This window comes from Nicotiana tomentosiformis, chromosome 1, assembly GCF_000390325.3.
Source record: "Nicotiana tomentosiformis chromosome 1, ASM39032v3, whole genome shotgun sequence".
In the NCBI taxonomy this organism is placed as follows: Eukaryota; Viridiplantae; Streptophyta; class Magnoliopsida; order Solanales; family Solanaceae; genus Nicotiana; species Nicotiana tomentosiformis.
Window position 1 is genome coordinate 139309764 of NC_090812.1, and position 18501 is coordinate 139328264.

General features: G+C 38.6%; 1 protein-coding gene and 1 non-coding gene across 2 annotated transcripts; one reads left to right on the top strand and one right to left on the bottom strand.

Moving 5' to 3' along the window:
* Positions 1-12406: 12406 nt before the first annotated feature.
* On the bottom strand, positions 12407-14065 carry LOC138910555 (uncharacterized). The gene is made up of 2 exons (XM_070201800.1): positions 13931-14065; positions 12407-13480 (listed from the first exon to the last, which is right to left on the bottom strand). The coding sequence occupies exons 1-2, from the start codon at positions 14063-14065 to the stop codon at positions 12407-12409; spliced, it is 1209 nt and encodes a 402-aa protein (XP_070057901.1).
* Positions 14066-14153: 88 nt separating this feature from the next.
* On the top strand, positions 14154-14260 carry LOC117280888 (small nucleolar RNA R71). Its single transcript, XR_004511481.1, has one exon. It is a non-coding gene; the product is annotated as a small nucleolar RNA R71 (small nucleolar RNA).
* Positions 14261-18501: the final 4241 nt, after the last annotated feature.

Consider the following 18501-nt stretch of genomic DNA (forward strand, 5'->3'; position numbering starts at 1 on the left):
TTCTATTCAAGACTTTAAGTCCACATGTGAGCAAATACGAATGTTAAGCACATTGAGATTTCTTACACAATTTGGCATACTAGCTTTCATTTGGGCCACCACTTGAAGTTATAACCATTAGATACGCAACCCATGCTTTGAGCACATTTTCAAATAGCACATAACATAATAGGAACATTTGGAATACATATTGAGTATATATCTTTTGGACACAAGGCTTATTCGAATTAATCAAATTAATAATGAGCAACACGGGACTTACAAGGATATCGTGAGAAATTCAATACTAAGAGAGAAATTTAGCCAATATACCTTGCTTCGAGCCTTTTACTTTACTACAACATTCTGAAAATCCTAGCAACTTCGATCTATTTAGAGATATAGCAAAATTGAACACATATTAGGAAGAAGCTTATGGTTTCAGCTCATTTGAGCATTTTATCAAACACTAGGTGTTCAAATTAGTTATAAGGTCCTTATACAAGATTTCCTTCACCCCCACAAGCAACTCAACACCAAGAGTTCACCCATACTAATTCAATGATCTTTCCACAACCCTTGATAGTACATGCATACATAAATAACACTCCCACACCAAGATTCATGCCTCCATTAACCACCTTTCACCCCAAATTCAAAATTAAAGACTAGGGTTAGAACCTTACCTCTTAGAGGAAGATTTTGTGGTTGGCTTCCTTGATTCTTGAAAATTGGGGCAAGAATAGATGATTAGAATGTTAGGTTTTACTCTTTATCTCTCTAAAATACTCTTACCTTTCTCTAAAATCAACACATGGCTGCCCCAAAATAAGCCCCAAAGGATATTTATCAACATGGGGTCGGGTTAAAAAAATAAAAAATTGGACCCTTCGAAATCAGGTCTGCGGTCGCAGAATGGACCACATAATAGGTATGCGGTCTGCAAAACATGGATCGCAAAGCTGATGCCAAGAACTGGGCTGCACTGGTTAGGTCTGCGACCATTTTGCGGTTTGCAGACCAATTATACGATCGCAGAATGATATATGCAACCGCAGAATGGGTGCAAAATAACTTTCAAAATTCAACAATTCTCTGCTCAACTATGCGATGGTTATGCGGCCCGCAAACCTGTTCTGCGTTCACAAACTTGACCGCAGAATCGCCTTCTCTTGCCAAAGCTTTTCGTCAACTCTTAGTGCATTCTTCAATCCAAAACGTCCGTACCGCGGAACCTCGTCACCACAAAATCTTAAATTTATTTACGAATTTCTAAGGGGTCTTATAATTAACCATGTTACTTTAGGCCCTGTGAGCGTAAGTACCCCGTATATTTGGTGCTTGGTTTGCGCGCATAGCCTGTGTCAGGCATATGGATTTGTGGTTTGAGGTATTGAGAAAGGATTCTGAGCATGCATATACATACTTTGACTTATGCATCAGTTTTATATAAATGTTGTTGACATGTATCATGTCTTTATATGAGGGTTGGAATGTTGATATCTTATTTGATCTCCTTTGTTTGTAAAGCATGCCTAAATTCCGTATGAACTATGTTTTAAGCTTTCATACTCATTTGTTGATACCATGCTTTATTCTGTTTCTTACTATACTTTCACCTGATTATTTTACTGTTAGTGAGTATAGATGTCGACCCCTCGCCACTACTTTTTTGAGGCTAGATGTGATACTTACTGATTACCGTGGTTTTGTACTCATACTAGACTTCTACACATTATTCACAGGTTTTGTGGCTGGTCTTAGTTGTGTCCATCCAGCAGAGTAGGAGATCTTTGTGGAGTCTTCGGTTGAGCTGCTTTACTTGACCGATCTGTAGCACATGTAGTTACCATCCCCACTTATCTGTTCTATCTCTCTATTTCCTTTTAAACATATATTTTTATTGCATTGATACTCTTTATCCTTGTTTGATGCTTGTGATTGTTGTGATACCGGATTTTGGACATTGTAAATAGTTGTGGTCACGTTTTGACACTGTCTCAAAATTACATTTATGATAATGGTTTTAAGGCTATTTTAGCTTTTATATTACATTGTGTTTCTGTTAAAGTCTTAAAATTCTTCTTTCACTATTGTTGATTGAGTAAGGACTTACCTAACAAGCGGGTTAGGCGTCATCATGACCTTTGGTAGGATTTTGGATAATGACAAGTTGGTATTAGAGTACTAGGTTCTAAGAGACTCATAAATCACAAGCAGGTCTAGTAGAGTCTCGTGGATCGGTAAAGAGAGGTCAATATCTATCTTTGAGAGGCTATAGGTCTTTAGGAAAATTTTCCTTTCTTGGTTCCTCATCGTGCATTTATTATTATCTTGAGTCTAAATCTTTATATTATATTCTCTCACAAATGGTGAGAATGTGTAATTTAGGAGTTCCAGCAAGTACCAGAGAGGCAACACCACTGGCCGTAGCTAGGAGAGATAGGTCTCAAGGTAGGGCCAAGGCTCCGCTAGAGGCTATACAGTCACAACTAGAGGTTGAGCATCTATCCAGCAAACCCACCTGTGGATCAGGTGGAGGTTAAATTATAAATGAACACGTTAAGGCTCTATTACACACTCAACATCCAGAGGGTATCGTTGTTGCAGTAGTATTTCATGAGGCCATGGCTAAGATAAATGCTTTGACCCAGGTTGGAGTGGTTCCAGTGGCTCCAGCCACAACTGAGGCTGGAGGGGGAGCTCTAACCCTATCACTTGTACTCCAGAGTAGCCTATTTTAGCAGATAGATATAAGATTATGCCTGCTATCTCGGCTGAAGAGCATAAGAGATTAGAGAGGTTTTAGAGGTTACATCCTCCTCACTTTGATGGTGTTGATTCAGAGGACGCCTATAGCTTTCTAGATCGGTGCCATCAGATGCATCACAATTATGGTCTGGTATAGTCCAATAGGGTGGACGTCACTACATTTCCGCTGAGGAGAGTTGCCAGGAGATGGTGGGTGACTTACAAGCAGGGAAGGCCAGCTGGTTTATCTCCTCTTACTTGGACTCAAACTATTTCTCGAGTGGTACATCCCACTTACCTAGAGGGATGAGTTGAGAGGCCAGTTCAAGCACCTTTAGCAGGATCATATGTCAGTGACTGAGTATGAGGCAAGATTCACAAAGTTGCCTCGTCATGCAGCTTTCTTGATCCCCTTAGAGGCATAGAAGGTGAGGCAATTTATTTATGGCTTGACATATGGCTTCAAGGTTTCTTTAGCTCGATAGTTAAGAATGGGACTACTTTCCATTAGGTCGTAGATATAGCTCAAAGGATTGAGCATATTCACATCCAAAGGATGGAGGCCATGATGGGAGACAAGATGTCTCGTCGCTCTGGTGGTTTTACCGGTACCTCGTATGGAGGTAAAATTCAGTTTGTAGAGGCCATCATGGTAGGCCAGCTCATTTTACATAAAGAGGTATTTCACTATAATATTGAGGGTAAGTAATTTTTACTTAGAATTGATCATATATCTTGTTTTCCCATGGATGTCTACACCTAAACCTTGGAATTTATTAGTGAAATGTGATGTTTTTATCTACAACTTAAGAGAGTGTATTTTGATGATCTGAACACCAAATTTGACTCAAATTTGGAAACTAATCACATATTTAGACTGGTGGGTTTATGAGTCAACGGGATTTGACCCTGGACTCGGGTTTTGACCGTGTGGGCATAGGGTAACTGGTTTTGTCTTTTTGAAGTTTGATTAAAGATTGAAGTTTTATTATTTGAAATAGGTTTTGATTACTTCGTTTTACCCCGTTAGGTATTAATTGGTTAAATTTGGGTTGTTTGGAGGATAATTTTAATGGAAAAGCGGTACTTGATTATTGAAGCATTTCTATGAGGAGGTAAGTCTCTTGTCTAGCCTTATAAAGGAGGAAGTTTCTACAAATGTGATTTATGTGCTACATGCGACTTGATTTGGGGATGACATATACGAGGTGACGAGTGTATATATGTACACTAAGGTTATACCATGCTTGGGATAGTTTTAGGCTTCTTTATGCCTTCTTTGGTCATTTGTCCTTCTTGACTTCTTTTGTTTTATTTGATTGTAAAACTACGTGGGCCTATTTATTCATTTTGGATATCATGTATTAGCTTATGATATTTTATTTGGGCATGATGGGATATTCTTGAGATTTGTTGATACTCTTGACTTAGTCGTAATCATACTTTATATCATGAGCACACTTCGTATCTTTATTTAGTCCTTGTGCATTTTATTAGTTGTTTCTTAAACATATGCATACATCCTTAAAGATGGAGATGTTGATACTGATTATATGATTATGGCACATTCACACATTTGAGAATATTGATATTGTTATGGCACGATAATTATGTTTGTGTGGTCATTATGATATTTATATGTTATGACATGATGAATTTCCGTGCGGTTCTTAGATATGGATCCGTCCCACCGAAGTCAAGTGATTACCCATGCTATATTGGGCCATGTGAGCGCAGGTGATATGTGAATTGTGTTGAGCATGTGGGACATGATGGACAATGTTGGACCACATGGGATGTGAAGGATATTAGTTATAATACAGTCGTGATCATGCATGATTATATTAGACACGTGTAGAAGCATTCATATAGGTGCTACTTTGTGCATTTCATTTTTCTATGTGGATTTGGCAATTATATTGTGTTTTGGTTATCTTGTTTGAGAAGCATGCTTATCTTATCTCTGTTTTTATACCTCAATGTTGTATTTGTTATTCTTGGTTATCCTGTGATGTCATGCTATTGTGAACTATTCAGGTTAAGAAAGTGAGTGAGTATCACGCTTTTGTCAAAATTTCGCCACTATTTTATCGAGATTAGGATTGATACTTACTGAGTACACGTTATTTTTATACTCATATTATAGCTCTACACATTTTTATGAAAATTTTGCTACTTGACCTAGCGGCATTCAGGAGGGCTCTTAGTGATTGTTTCGAGACTTCGTGGTGAGTTGTTGTTCCTGCTTCGCCTATTATGGAATCACCTTCTTATCCATTTTACTGTTGTTTGACTCAGAAAATATTGTTATATTTTGAGACTCAGTTGAATTATATTTAGTTGCTCAGACTTTGTACTACCGGATTTTGGGAGTTATTATAGTATTTTCCACTTCGGTTGATGTTGTGAGATTTATTATGATTTATATATATCATGACAATAGTTTATCTTTCATTTATAACGATTTGGTTGATTTAGATGTTGGCTTACCTAACATATTGGGGCTAGGTGCCATCACGACCTTTAATGATATTTTTTGAATTGCGACAAAGTTAGTATCAGAGCTCTAGATTTATGGGTTCTACGAGTCTTGACCATGTCTAGTAGAGTCTCGCGGATCAGTATAGATACGTCTATACTTATCTTCGAGAGGCTATGGGACATTTGGGAAACTTTATTTTCTTCTTTCTCTATCATGCGACTTTGTTTCATCCTAAAGTTTGAATCTTTACTCTCTTATTCTCTCACAGATTATGAGAATATGTGCGTCAGTAGCAGTTGAGCAGGAGCCAGTAACCCAGGTTGTAGCCACTACTCGGGTTAGAGGTCGGGGCAAAGGTAAGGCTAGAGCCCAGACTAGGGCAGGTGCAGCGTCCCCTAGAGGTGAAGCTGTCACACCCCGAACCTGGGGGCGAGGGGGGGCGAGACCGGCACCCGGTGCCTCACCTATCCTTGCGTACCAACTTGCGACAAAGCCGTCATAACTACTATAGCTGACAAACCAACAAAATATATATACAAGGTCTACAAGCCAAACATACTGCACTAACTGACATGATATGTCTACAAGCCTCTACTGATGGATGTACTGTGATCGGAACAGGGCCCCGACCTACCCTAACCTATATACATATATACACAAGATGTACACAAAACTCTAGACCCGGCAACTCCGAAGGACGTGGAGCTTACCGATAAAGCTGAACTCGGGCAACACCTACTGAGGAGGTCTACCCGTCTATCTGTCTATCTGAGCCCACACGCATGAAATGCAGCATCCACAGAAAAAGGAATGTCAGTATGAAAGAACGTATCGAGTATGCAAGGCAATAAAATAACTGAAAGCTGAAACTGAACTGATAATATAATAACTGAAAGTAACTGGGAGTCAAAGATGATATGAAGATATACTTACCTACTGATACCGACTCAAATCTCTCAATATAGTAAATAAAATAGATGTCCGGCCCTATAAGGTTCGGAACGTGTAATTGCTCTGCCGTAGTAGGCTCACTCATAGGCGCTCGGCCATACTAGTCTCTGTACCTCGGCCATGTTGGGCTCTCTCATAGGTGCTCGGCCACAGTAGGCTTGGTATATAACTTACCATCTGATCAAAGGTTGCCCAATAGGGGCCTGCCTACCGATTATAGCTCGATGGTGGGGAAAATAATATATATATATATATATATATATATATATATATATATATATATATATATAGACCCTCTGCTCTCTTGACTTGAAGAAGATAATACTCAATTGAATATGAAGTCCCGATAAGGGAAAATACTGTAACTTATGAGACTAGGATAATGTAGTATATAAATTCGGGATTATGAATTTCTCTTTATGCCTCGTTATCAAACGTATGTAGTTACGAGATCATGCCAAAATGAAGGAAGAGCTTAACCTTAACATATCTGAAGTAGGGGAAAATCCGTATGATATTCTTGGGAAAGATTGCACAATACTCCCTTAGAATCGCAAAATCCCGTTGCTATTACGCAGTATAATTTCGTATAAAAATTCTTGTTGAAGACCCGTCACTTAGAAGATGTAAATATCTTGATTTTGTTGTAAATCTCGTTGCTAACACATTTTGTGTGAATCCCGTTACTAACACATGTCTTGGAGATTTTGATGTAAGCATCTCTATTTTGTTGAAGATGATATGAAAATCTCACGTTACTTATCACATATGCATCTCTATTTTAAGTTAGAGATGACTTATGTTAGAATGGATGTGGGCCCCACATACTAATGACTAAGCCACATAATCTACTTAAATATGCCACCTCTCAATTTATAATTTAAGAGTTAACATTCTGAAATAGGGGGGCTGCCACGTTTGAGGCTTATCCCAAGTCTTAATTAAGCACCCATTAATCTTTAATTAACTTGTTAATTTCCCCATTAGCCAATAATTAATTAATTACTCACATAATTAAGAATTATCTCAAATTACTAAAAATACTACTCACTTTTAACACACTTTATATACACTACTATCACGGTCATGTGGTACATTGTATGGCACAAGTCCATAAATACCGTGTATTATAGCTTAGACCGTATTTTATCCCGAGATGTCAAACTTCAAAGAAATTCATTTTTTCTTCGATTTGTTTACCCTCTTTCCTTTACGAATTTATTCATCACTTGTTTGAAATAGCATAATATTTATAATCTCAAAATAATCTCATTCTCGAATTTACGTCGATTAACTTACGACGAAACTGTAACATACCAAAATGCGGGATGTAACGTCTCATTTCCGAGATTTCATTAATTTACTTATGGCGTACTTTCATGTACAAAAATATGGGGTGTAACATCACCCGCAGCTATTAATGCTTGTGCTAGAGCAGCTTCTATGGAGTTACATGTAGCTCAGAGGTGGACCAGGTTTCAGATCAGGTTGTTCCACCGGATCCAGCTCAGGTTCTCGAGGGTTTCATTGCTACTCCAGTACTTCATCACTATTCTTTGGGTTCTCAGAAGTTAGGAGGTTCATTGAGGGGCTTAAGGAAGAAAGATATCGAGACTACTTTCTAGCAGGTAGTAGAGATAGCAAAGAAGATTGAGTGCATTTGTGGTCAAGGGAGAGAGGCGGTGAAGGGTAAGAGGCCTCGTCATTCAGGGGGATTTAGTGGTGCCTCGTCTGGGGTAAGTGTCATTTTTGTAATGGATATTCTGGTATGCCAGTTCACTCAGCACTTCAGAATTCTGATACTACTTCAGTTACTCTTTCAAGGTGAACGTCCTACATTGTGTCTCCAGCTTATGGTTCGTGTGGTTGTTATTATAGTCATTACGGTCTCTAGCAGAGAGGTTGCTTTGAATATAGAGAATTGAGGAATCTAAGGAGATATTTCTCAAGGCTTTGGGGTGGCATGTCTCATGAAGGTACTTAGGCTATGATTCCAACCCCAGTTGCCACACCGCCTGCTCATCCAACTAGGGGTGGAGGTCAGCTAGCTAGAGGTGGAGGTCAGCCAGCTAGAGGTCTTCCTAGAAGAGGAGGACAGACCGGGGGAGGACATAATCGTTGTTATGCTTTCCCCGGTAGACCTAAGGCAAAGGCATTTAATGCAGTCATTACATGTATTGGCTTAGTCTGTCATAGTTATTCTCTAGTATTTTTTTATATGGGTTCTAATTAATATATGTGGCATCTTACTTTGTATCATATTTGGGTATGTGTCGTGATTCTTTTGAAATTCTTGTTTATGTGTGTATCCGTGTTGGAGATTCTATTATGGTTGATCAAGTTTATTGATATTGTGTGGTTACTATTAATATGTATGATACGATCGTGGACTTATTATTATTGGACATGGTGGATTTTGAGGTGATTCTTGGTATCGATTGGTTATTTTCATATCATGCTATCTTGGATTGTCGGGCCAAGACTATAACTTTAGCTATACTAGGGTTTCCTAAATTAGAGTGGAGCCGGTCGTTTGGTCATCCTACAGGTAAGGTGATTTCATTCTTGAAGTCTTAGTGTATGGTTGACAAGGGATATCTAGCATATGTGCCTTTTATTTGGAATTCTAGTGTGGAGGTTCCTTTTTATGGATTCAGTGCCGATTGTGAGATAGTTCCTATAGGTGTACCTATGGATTTGCCGAGAATGCTACCAGATAGGGATATTAATTTGGTATTGACTTGGTTCTGAGCACTCAGCCCGTGTCTATTCCATAATATTGCATAACTCCAGCTACGTTGAAAGAGTAGTTGCAAGATTTGCTTGGAAAGGGGTTCAGTAGACCCAGTGTTTGTCCTTAGTACTATGAGGATGTGCATTGATTTCAGGCAGTTGAACAAGGTCACTATGAAGAACAAGTATTTATTTCTTCGTATGGGTGATTTGTTTGATCAGCTTCAAGGTGCCAAGGTATTATCTAATATTTACTTAAGATCGGGTTATCATCAGGTGAAGAGTAGGGCATCTGATATCCTTAAGACATCTTTTAGAACTCGTTCTGGTCATTATGAGTTTTTGCTGATGTCGTTTGGTTTGACTAATGATCCAGCGACATTCATTGATTTTATGAACTAATTGTTTAAGTCTTATTTGGACTCTTTTGTGATTACGTTCATTGATAACATCTTGGTTTACTCGCGTAATATGGAGCAACATCAGCAGCATTTGAGGATTGTGCTTGACGAGCGCAAAACACCACTTTAATTATGCGCGCTAGTCAAAGATAGTATAGTATAATATCGTATCCACAGGGATTGGAGTTAAATAGTATTATCATAGTTTGTAGCTAGATTGCTATCCAAGATGATCAACAATTTAGATTTATGTGATTAAAACTACAATTAACTAAGAATCTAAATCTACTGACTAATGACAATCGCAACCAAGGTAAGCAGGGAAGTTATTAGTGGGAGAAAGTAGGGGTTGATTGGATATGTGCAAGATAATTATTGGGATCTAACTCTAGGATAATTAACTGCTAATGTTTAAGTGAGTCTCCCGAATTCACTCAATTATTTTTTCAAACATTTAGTAGAAACTCCTCTTTCGATTAAGTCTCAACCTCACAAGATGAACCAATTTAAGCACGTGAAGATATGCAAGAATGTGTAGTGGATTGGTCTTTTGAAGAACTTCTCTCAATTATCCTCCTAACTAGGTTTAATCAACAATTCAAATAGCCTCTTGCGATTACTAAGAAGAATTAATGAACTCAACCAATAAGATAATCCAAAGATATCACAAGTTATACCTCTTTCGATTACATGAACATGTGAATATAGATGCAATAATTATATCATCCACAACGATTGAATACATAAAAACTAGAGTTATAATCCACAAATAAATATCAATACACCAAATCCATCAAACCCTAAACAGAACTACTCCATATATATGGAGAAATGCATCACAAATATATTTAAAGTAAAGGAAAACATAAAACGATCCAAACTCGGGTCTTGAGTGCTGATGGAATGATGAAATCCTTGTGCTTTTGCTCCCCCCACTCCTCCTTCGCATACGTAGGTCTAATATGTGTCAAAAGTCCAGGAAATAATGTTTTTCATGTATTTATACCAAGTAGGGTCCGGCCCAAGTGAAATAACCTTTTCCTACGCGAAATAGGACAATTACTCTGTAAATATTATACAGGCGCGCCTCATGGGGCGACGCGCCATGCAGGGCATTAGTGGGGAAATCCAAAGACTCGAAATCTGTCAGGCAGCAGGAAAATGCACTAGTGTGGCGCCCTATGCACCGCGGCTGTGCGGATTTCTCAGAGTTCAGATTTGTTCGTGCGTTTTGACATCCAGATGTGATTTTCGAACCCTAACGCGATCCCAACTTATTTTTTTGGACTTTTACTCAGACTTAAAAGCTTCAAATAGCTCGAATTTATTCCATACATCTACATAGCTCGGAATCACTCCTACAGTGCATAAAATACAGAATAAGTGCAAAATACTAGCGATTAAAGCTCGAACACAATAAAAGCGCAGTAAATTAGAGTTCAATAAGCGGCTAAAACACGAGATTATAGCCTACCATCAACATCCCACACTTAGACCATTGCTCGTCCTCGAGCAATCAAACTACACTTCATATAGACACGACCTTTTTGAACAACTCTCATAACTCATCACACCAAGAATATTTAAAATAGATTAAGCACAATATCGTAACATCCTAGCCTCAAGATTTGATTCAAAATCACCACACATTATTTATAACCTTCTCACTTACTCTAACACAGAGGTCAATGACATTACCTTTCCTTTATGAATCAAGTGCCCTCACACAACAATAGAGAATAGTTCCGCACACAATGAGAACTAAGAACACTTAGGAACTCAAGATAGAAAGAATTTACTCACTCTCAGAAATAACATTCATATGCCACAAAAGTTGCACCATAGGCTTGCCCATAGTGTACTACTCTACTAGTTGAGCTCATTCAGTCAAGGATCAAGTAGAACTTTCATTTGTTGTAATGTAGGCTGCAGGATGGGTAGGATACATTTAGATATAAGAGTGACCACACCTCCCTAAGTACTTTAATACATACATTTCATTATTCAAAACCCCACACTTATGTCAAACCAAAACTCAACCTTCACATCAATATACATCAACTCCCTACTTCTTTAAGCACAAATACATCAAGAGTTACCACTAGTAAAGAATATTTTGCACAACAATACACTTATTATTATTTTTTTTCTTTTTTTTTCAATTCAAGTGGCTCTTACGTTTTCAAAATAGTGCACCTTTCTCCTTATTTCAATAGTTCCACTCAAAAGACAAACCAACCACCCCATACTTCAACTTTTACAAAGTTCATAACAAATTCAAGTGCTCACGAGAGGTGAAAAGGTTCAAATAGATGGTCAATTCAAACAAATGGGTAAGGCTTGTAATGCGGTTGCAAAAGAAACAGGATTACAGGCTCAAAGGAGTTAACTAAGATACATAACAATTAGGTGGGTAATAGCATATAACTAGCTCAACAAAGAAACGCCTATATTACTTCCAAGACTGAACAAAGATACCATTTCGCCTTGCAAACACACGAGGAAAGTTCTAGACATCATATTCAATACACAGAATAACACAAAACCTCACACACACATGACACATAACTCACTCAAGATTGGATTATCAAGACACTCTAGTCAAAGCAGTTAATCAAAGTTAAGATCATACAATTTAAGGTACTTATACAAGAGTAAAAAACTGAGCCTAAGTATCACAACTAAAGCACTCACTATTCTCAAGGCATAGTAAAATTAAGAGATATTTCTTTTAATTCAATTCATAGCACTAGGTTTCCTACTCCTAAAAAAATTAAAACCTAACTACACCCTGTTCAAACAAAACCCTTGAAAAAAACTATGGCACAAAAAAAAACAAGGGGGAATTATTACACTACCTACAAACAAAAAAATCTTTTTGTCTTTTTTTCTTTCGACTTTAATCCCTCAAGAAACCCGTGGAATGATATCCATCGTCAGGAAAAATCGAAAGTTTTTCAATTTTTGTGGTTTTTTCAATTTTCCAACTAACAAAACTAACACACTTACATACAACATACAATTATCCCCCACCCCACACTTTAAGTTGTGGCATGTCCCCATGAAACAGAAATAAAAAGCATAAGCTAAAGGAAACTTCCCTGAATTTTTAGTTGGGGTCTGAGTCGAAGTCCGGATCCATTCCTCTCCTTCGAACTAATGTGCACATCCATGCCGACAACTGCCTCTCAGCCTTCTTGAGGTGCACCCCACACTTATCTTTCTCACTTACTGCACCCTTCTCCTTTTTCACCCCCGTTTCCACATTCATCTCGAAAGTTACAGTCTCCTCACCCATTCTAAGCATGAGTTTTCTCTCGTGTATGTCCAATATTGCTCTACCCATTGCTAAGAATGGTCTTCTTAAAATGAGGGGGACCTCCTTGTTCTCCTCCATAATCACTACTATAAAATCTATAGGAAATATGAACTTATCTACCCAAACTAAGACATCCTCCACTATCCCCTCGGGTATTAGAGTCGTTTGGTCTGCCAGCTGCAAAGATATTGGTGCAGACCTTATCTCTCCAATCTCATTCTCTAGCTTCCTATAAATAGACAAATGCATTAGATTAATTGAGGCACCAGAATTACAAAAAGACTTATCAAAATTAATAGTGCATAAAGAGCAAGATATAGTAAAACTCCTTGGATCTCCATACTTTTGTGGGAGTTTGTTTTGCAAGATTGCACTGCAATGCTCTGTGAGCTTGACTACTGAGGTCTCTTCTATCTTCCTCTTCTTTGTAAGGAACTCCTTCAAGAATTTGGCATAATCTAACATTTGGGAGAGAACCTTTGTGAATGGAAAATTTACATTAACCTGTTTTAGCATATCCAGAAATCTCTCAAATTGCTTGTCCATCTTTTCTCTATATATCTTTTGAGGGAAAGGTAGAGCAGTCATATGCTCACTCTCATTAGATTCATCCCTTCTCGAAGTTTCCTCCTTCTTCTTTTTGACAGCCCCCTTCTTGCCTTTCTTCTTCTTATCACTATCATTCTTCAGCTGCTCTCCATTTTCCTTTTCAAGTACCACCTCTTTTTGGATTAGAGTGGTATCTTTCAACACTTTCCCACTTCTCAAGGCCACATCATTTACTGTTTCGTTGGGATTTCTCTCAGTATTAGCTGGTAGAGTTCCTGGATTCCTCTCAGACAATAGAGTGGCTAGTTGCCCAACCTGTCATTCCAAGTTTCGAAAACTAGTACCTATTTCTTTGATGGTCGATCCATGTTCCCGTATAGCTGCGCTATGAGTTTCAAGCCTCTCATCGGTCTTGATAATGAAAGCCTTCACTAGATCTTCTAGACCAGGCTGATTAGACTATTGAGGTTGAAACTATTGCCTCTGCTGATTTTGGTATGCCGGAGCTCCTTGTCCCTGGGATCTAGAGTTGTTTTGTTGCCAAGCATTCGCAGTACCTCCAGGTGAACTCCATAAACAAACGGGGTGCCTCTAACCCATTGCATTGAAATTATAGTTTCCCACAACATGCACTTCCTCAGTTGAGGCTTGACACTCATGAGTAGGGTGTCCTCTTCCACATATATCACAAGCTGCGTGAGGCTCACTTTGTATCGAGGCTAAGGTCAGATTCCTTATCTCTTTGGCCATAACATCAAGTTGTACCTGCACAGATGTGTTAGCATCAACCTGGTGAACACCTGTCGATCTTTTTTTTTCAGCACACATAGAGGGCCACTGATTTGCATCTTCAGATAACTCATCAAGAATAGTGACTATCTCCTCTGGTGTCTTCTTCATCAACGGGCCTCCAGTTGCATTGCTCAATGTTCTACGTGAGGCCAGTGTCAATCCATCCCAAAAGTCCTAGAGTTTCATCCAGAGTTCAATTCCACAATGTTGACACTTTCTGACTATCTCCTTATACCTCTCCCAAGCTTCAAAAATAGTTTCAATATCTTTCTGGCAGAAGTTATGGATCTCTCTTCTAAACTTGCCCATTTTAGCTGAGGAGAAATATTTATAAAGAAATTTTCGGGTCATCTCCTCCTATGTTCTAATAGATCCCTGGGGCAAGCTTCGAAGCCACTGCTTTGCTTCATCTTTCAGTGTGAAGGGGAATGCCCTTAAGTAAACTGCATCTTGTAATACACCATTTATTTAAAGGTAGTCATAATCTCCTCGAAGTCCATTAGATGGTTATTTGGATCTTCGTTCATCTTTCCTCTGAAGACACATAATTTTTGAAGAGTTTGGAGCAACCCTTGCTTCAACTTGAAAGTTTTCGCTGCAACTGGAGGCGGTCTAATATTTGACAATCCTTGGTTGTAGACCGGTCTAGCGTAATCACCAAGTGGTCTCCCAGCACCGGGAGCTATATTTTCGAACTGGGCTGTAGCTAAGCGCTGCTTTTGGGCAATTCATTGAGCCCTCTCTTCTTCGTAGATAATCTGTGCATCTCGAATAGTTGATTCCTCAGCATCCCGTGCAACTTTTTCTCATTGTTGGGCTGCCTCTCTTGTAGCCAAATCCACATTATCATCATCTCCAGCCATAGTTTGTTGGTTGAGTATTGCCCAACCTTCTTTATATTCTCAGGGAGATTTCTTTCCTTCCTTAGTTTTCGCAGTTGTTTTTCTATTTCTGGTTCGTATGGTAGCAATTCTTTCCTAGAAGATTGAGTCATGCACTACTCTTACCTGCAATATGCGCACAGTCAAAGAACACCAACCGTAAAAAGGGAAAAATAAAATAAAATAAAACAAAAAATATCCTGAATTAGCACTATAAACTATTTCAAAAACTATTAATTACCAATCCCCGGCAACGACGCCAAAAGTTTAACGAGCGCAAAATACCACTTTAATTATGTTCGCTACTCAAAGATAGTAAAGTATAATATTGTATCCACAGGGATTGGAGTTAAATAGTATTATCATAGTTTGTTTCTAGATTGCTATCCAAGATGATCAATAATTTAGATTTATGTTATTAAAACTACAATTAACTAAGAATCTAAAGCTACTGACTAATGACAATTGCAACCAAGGTAAGCAAGGAAGTTATCAGTGGGAGAAAGTAGGGGTTGATTGGATAGGTGCAAGATAATTGCTGGAATCTAACTCTAGATAATTTACTTCTAATGTTTAAGTGTGTCTCTCAAATTCACTCAATTATTAGTTCAAACGTTTAGTAGAAACGCCTCTCTCGATTAAGTCTCAACCTCGTAAGATGAACCAATTTAAGCACGTGAAGATATGCAAGAATGCGTAGTGGATTGATCTTTAGGATAACCTCTCTCGACTATCCTCCTAACTAGGTTTAATCAACAATTCAACTAGCCTCTTGCGATTATCAAAAAGAATTAATGAACTCAACCAACAAGATAATACAAAGATATCACAAGTTAGGCCAATCTCGATTACATGAACATGTGAATATAGATGCAACAATTAAATTATCCAAAACAATTCAATACGTAAAAAGTAGAGTTATAATCCATAAATAAATATCAATACACCAAATCCATCAAACCCTAAACAGAACTACTCCATAGATATGGAGTAATTCATACCAAACTCGGATCTTGAGTGAGGATGGAATGATGAAATCCTTGTGCTTTTGCTCCCCCCAGTCATCCTTGGCCTCCTTATGTCTAATATGTGTCAAAAGTCCATGAAATAATATTTTTCCATGTATTTATACCAAGTAGGGTCGGACCCAAATGAAATAACCTTTTCCTACGCGAAATAGGATAATTACTCTGTAAAATTTGCACTGGCGTGCCGCATGGTGCGACGCACCATGTGGGGCATTAGTGGGGAAATCCATAGATTTGAACTCTGTCAAGGCAGTAGGAAAATGCACTAGCGTGGCGCCCCATGCACCACGGCTGCGAGGATTTCTCAGAGTACGGATGTTTTCGTGCATTTTGACATCCAAAATGTGATTTTCGACCCCCAAACGCGATCCCAGCTTAATCCCTTGGGCTTTTACTCAGACTTCAATGCTACAAATAACTCGAATTCATTCCATACATCTACATAGCTCAGACTCACTCATACAATGCATAAAATACACAATAAGTGCAAATAACTAGCGATTAAAGCTCAAACACAATAAAAGTGCAGTAAAGTAGAGTGCAATAAGTGACTAAAACACGAGATTATAGCCTACCATCAGTGCTTCAGACCTTGAAGGAGAAGTATATTATTTTTGGTTGGACTCAGTCACATTCTTGAGGTGGTTTAGAATTTGCCTATGCCTACTATAACTATAGAGATTAGGAGTTTGTTGGGTTCGGCAGGCTACTATCATCGTTTTGTTGAGGGGTTTTCATCTGTTGTAGCTCCATTGACTAAGATGACTCAGAAAGGGTTTCTTTTTAGATGGTCTAATGAGTTTGAGGAGAGCTATCGGGAGCTCAAGGTTGCTTTGACTATAGCCCCAGTGTTGGTGTTTCCCACAGGTTCAGGGTCATATACGGTGTATTGTGATGCTTCACGCGTTGGTCTTGGTGTGGTATTGATGTAAGAAGGTAGGGTAATTTCTTATGCATTACGGTAGTTGAAGCCTTATGAGAAGAATTACCCAATTCATGATTTGGAGTTGGTGGCACTTGTGCTTGCACTTAAATTTGGAGGCATTACTTGTATGGTGTGTTATGTGAGGTTTATACTGATCTTCACAGTCTTTAGCACTTGTTCAAGCAAAGGATTTGAATTTGAGGCATCGGAGGTGACTTGGGTTGCTTAAGGAATATGATATCACCATCATTTATCATCAGGGTAAGGTGAATGTTGTAGCGTATGCCTTGAGTATAAAGGTAGAGAGCATAGTTTGGCATTCATTCCAACCGGGGAGAGGCCTTTGTCTATGGATGTTCAGGCCTTAGCTAATAGATTGGTGAGATTGAATATTTTTAAGCCTAATAGAGTTCTTGCTTGTGTTTTCGCACAGTCATACTTGTTTGAGCATATTAAGGCTCGCCAATATAATGATCCCCGTTTGTTGGTGCTTAAGGACACGGTGCAGCAAGGTGGTGCTAAGAAGGTGGTTATTGGAAATAAAGGTGTTATACGACTTTTCAAGGTCAACTTTGTGTTCCTAATGTTGATGGCTTGAGGCATTTGATACTTCAGGCAGTATTCTATTCATCTAGGTGCTACAAAGATGTATCGTAATTTTGAAGCAGCACTATTGGTGGCAGAGGATGAAGAAGGACGTTGTTGGTCATGCTTCACGGTGTTTGAATTTCCATCTAGTTAAGTATGAACATTAGAAACCAAGTGGTTTGACTTTGAAGATGGTTATACTAGAGTTAAAGTTGGAGCGTATCACTGTAGACTTTGTGGTAGGTTTACCATGTATCTGAGGAAGTTTGATGCTATTTGGGTCACTATGGATAGTTTGACCAAGTTTGCAGACTTCATACCAGTGTTGAATACTTATAATTTGGAGGGATTAGCTTAGATTTTCATTCGGGAGGTGGTTCATTTGCATAACGTAACTATTTCTATCATTTTGGGTCGTGGCACTCAGTTCACATCTCACTTTTGGAGAGCAGTACAACGATACAGAAGTGGAGCTTAGCACAGTATTTCAAATACAGATGGATGGTTAGTCCGGGCCGACTATTTATATTCTTGAGGAAATGTTGCGAGTTTGTGTGTTTGACTTAGAGGTAATTAGGATCAGTTCTTGCCTTTGACGGAGTTTTTTTACAATAATAATTATCACTCCAGCATTCATATATCTCAATATGAGGCTTTGTATGGTAAGCGGTGTCGTTCTCATTTTGGATAGGTTGTTGGGTACCGATTTGGTTCGTGATACTTTGGAGAAGGTGAAGTTGATTCAAGAAGGACTTCAGACAGCTTAGAGTAGGCAAATGAGTTATACAGACAAGAAGGTTCATCAGGTGGCATTTGTGAAGGGTGAGAAGGTACTTCTAAAAGTTTCACCCATGAAATGTGTTATGAGGTTTTGGAAGAAGGACAAGTTGAGTTCGAGGTTTATTGGGCCATTTGAGTTGTTGGACAGAGTTTGTGAGGTTTCTTATAGGCTTGCTTTGCCTCCTAGCCTATCAGGGGTTCATGCGGTATTTCATGTTTCAATACTTCGAAGGTATAAAGAAGATAATACATGTTTTGGACATCAGCACAGTGCATCTAGATGAGAATTTTCCATATGAAGAAGAGTCGGTAGCTATTTTGGACAAATAGGTTTGAAGTTTA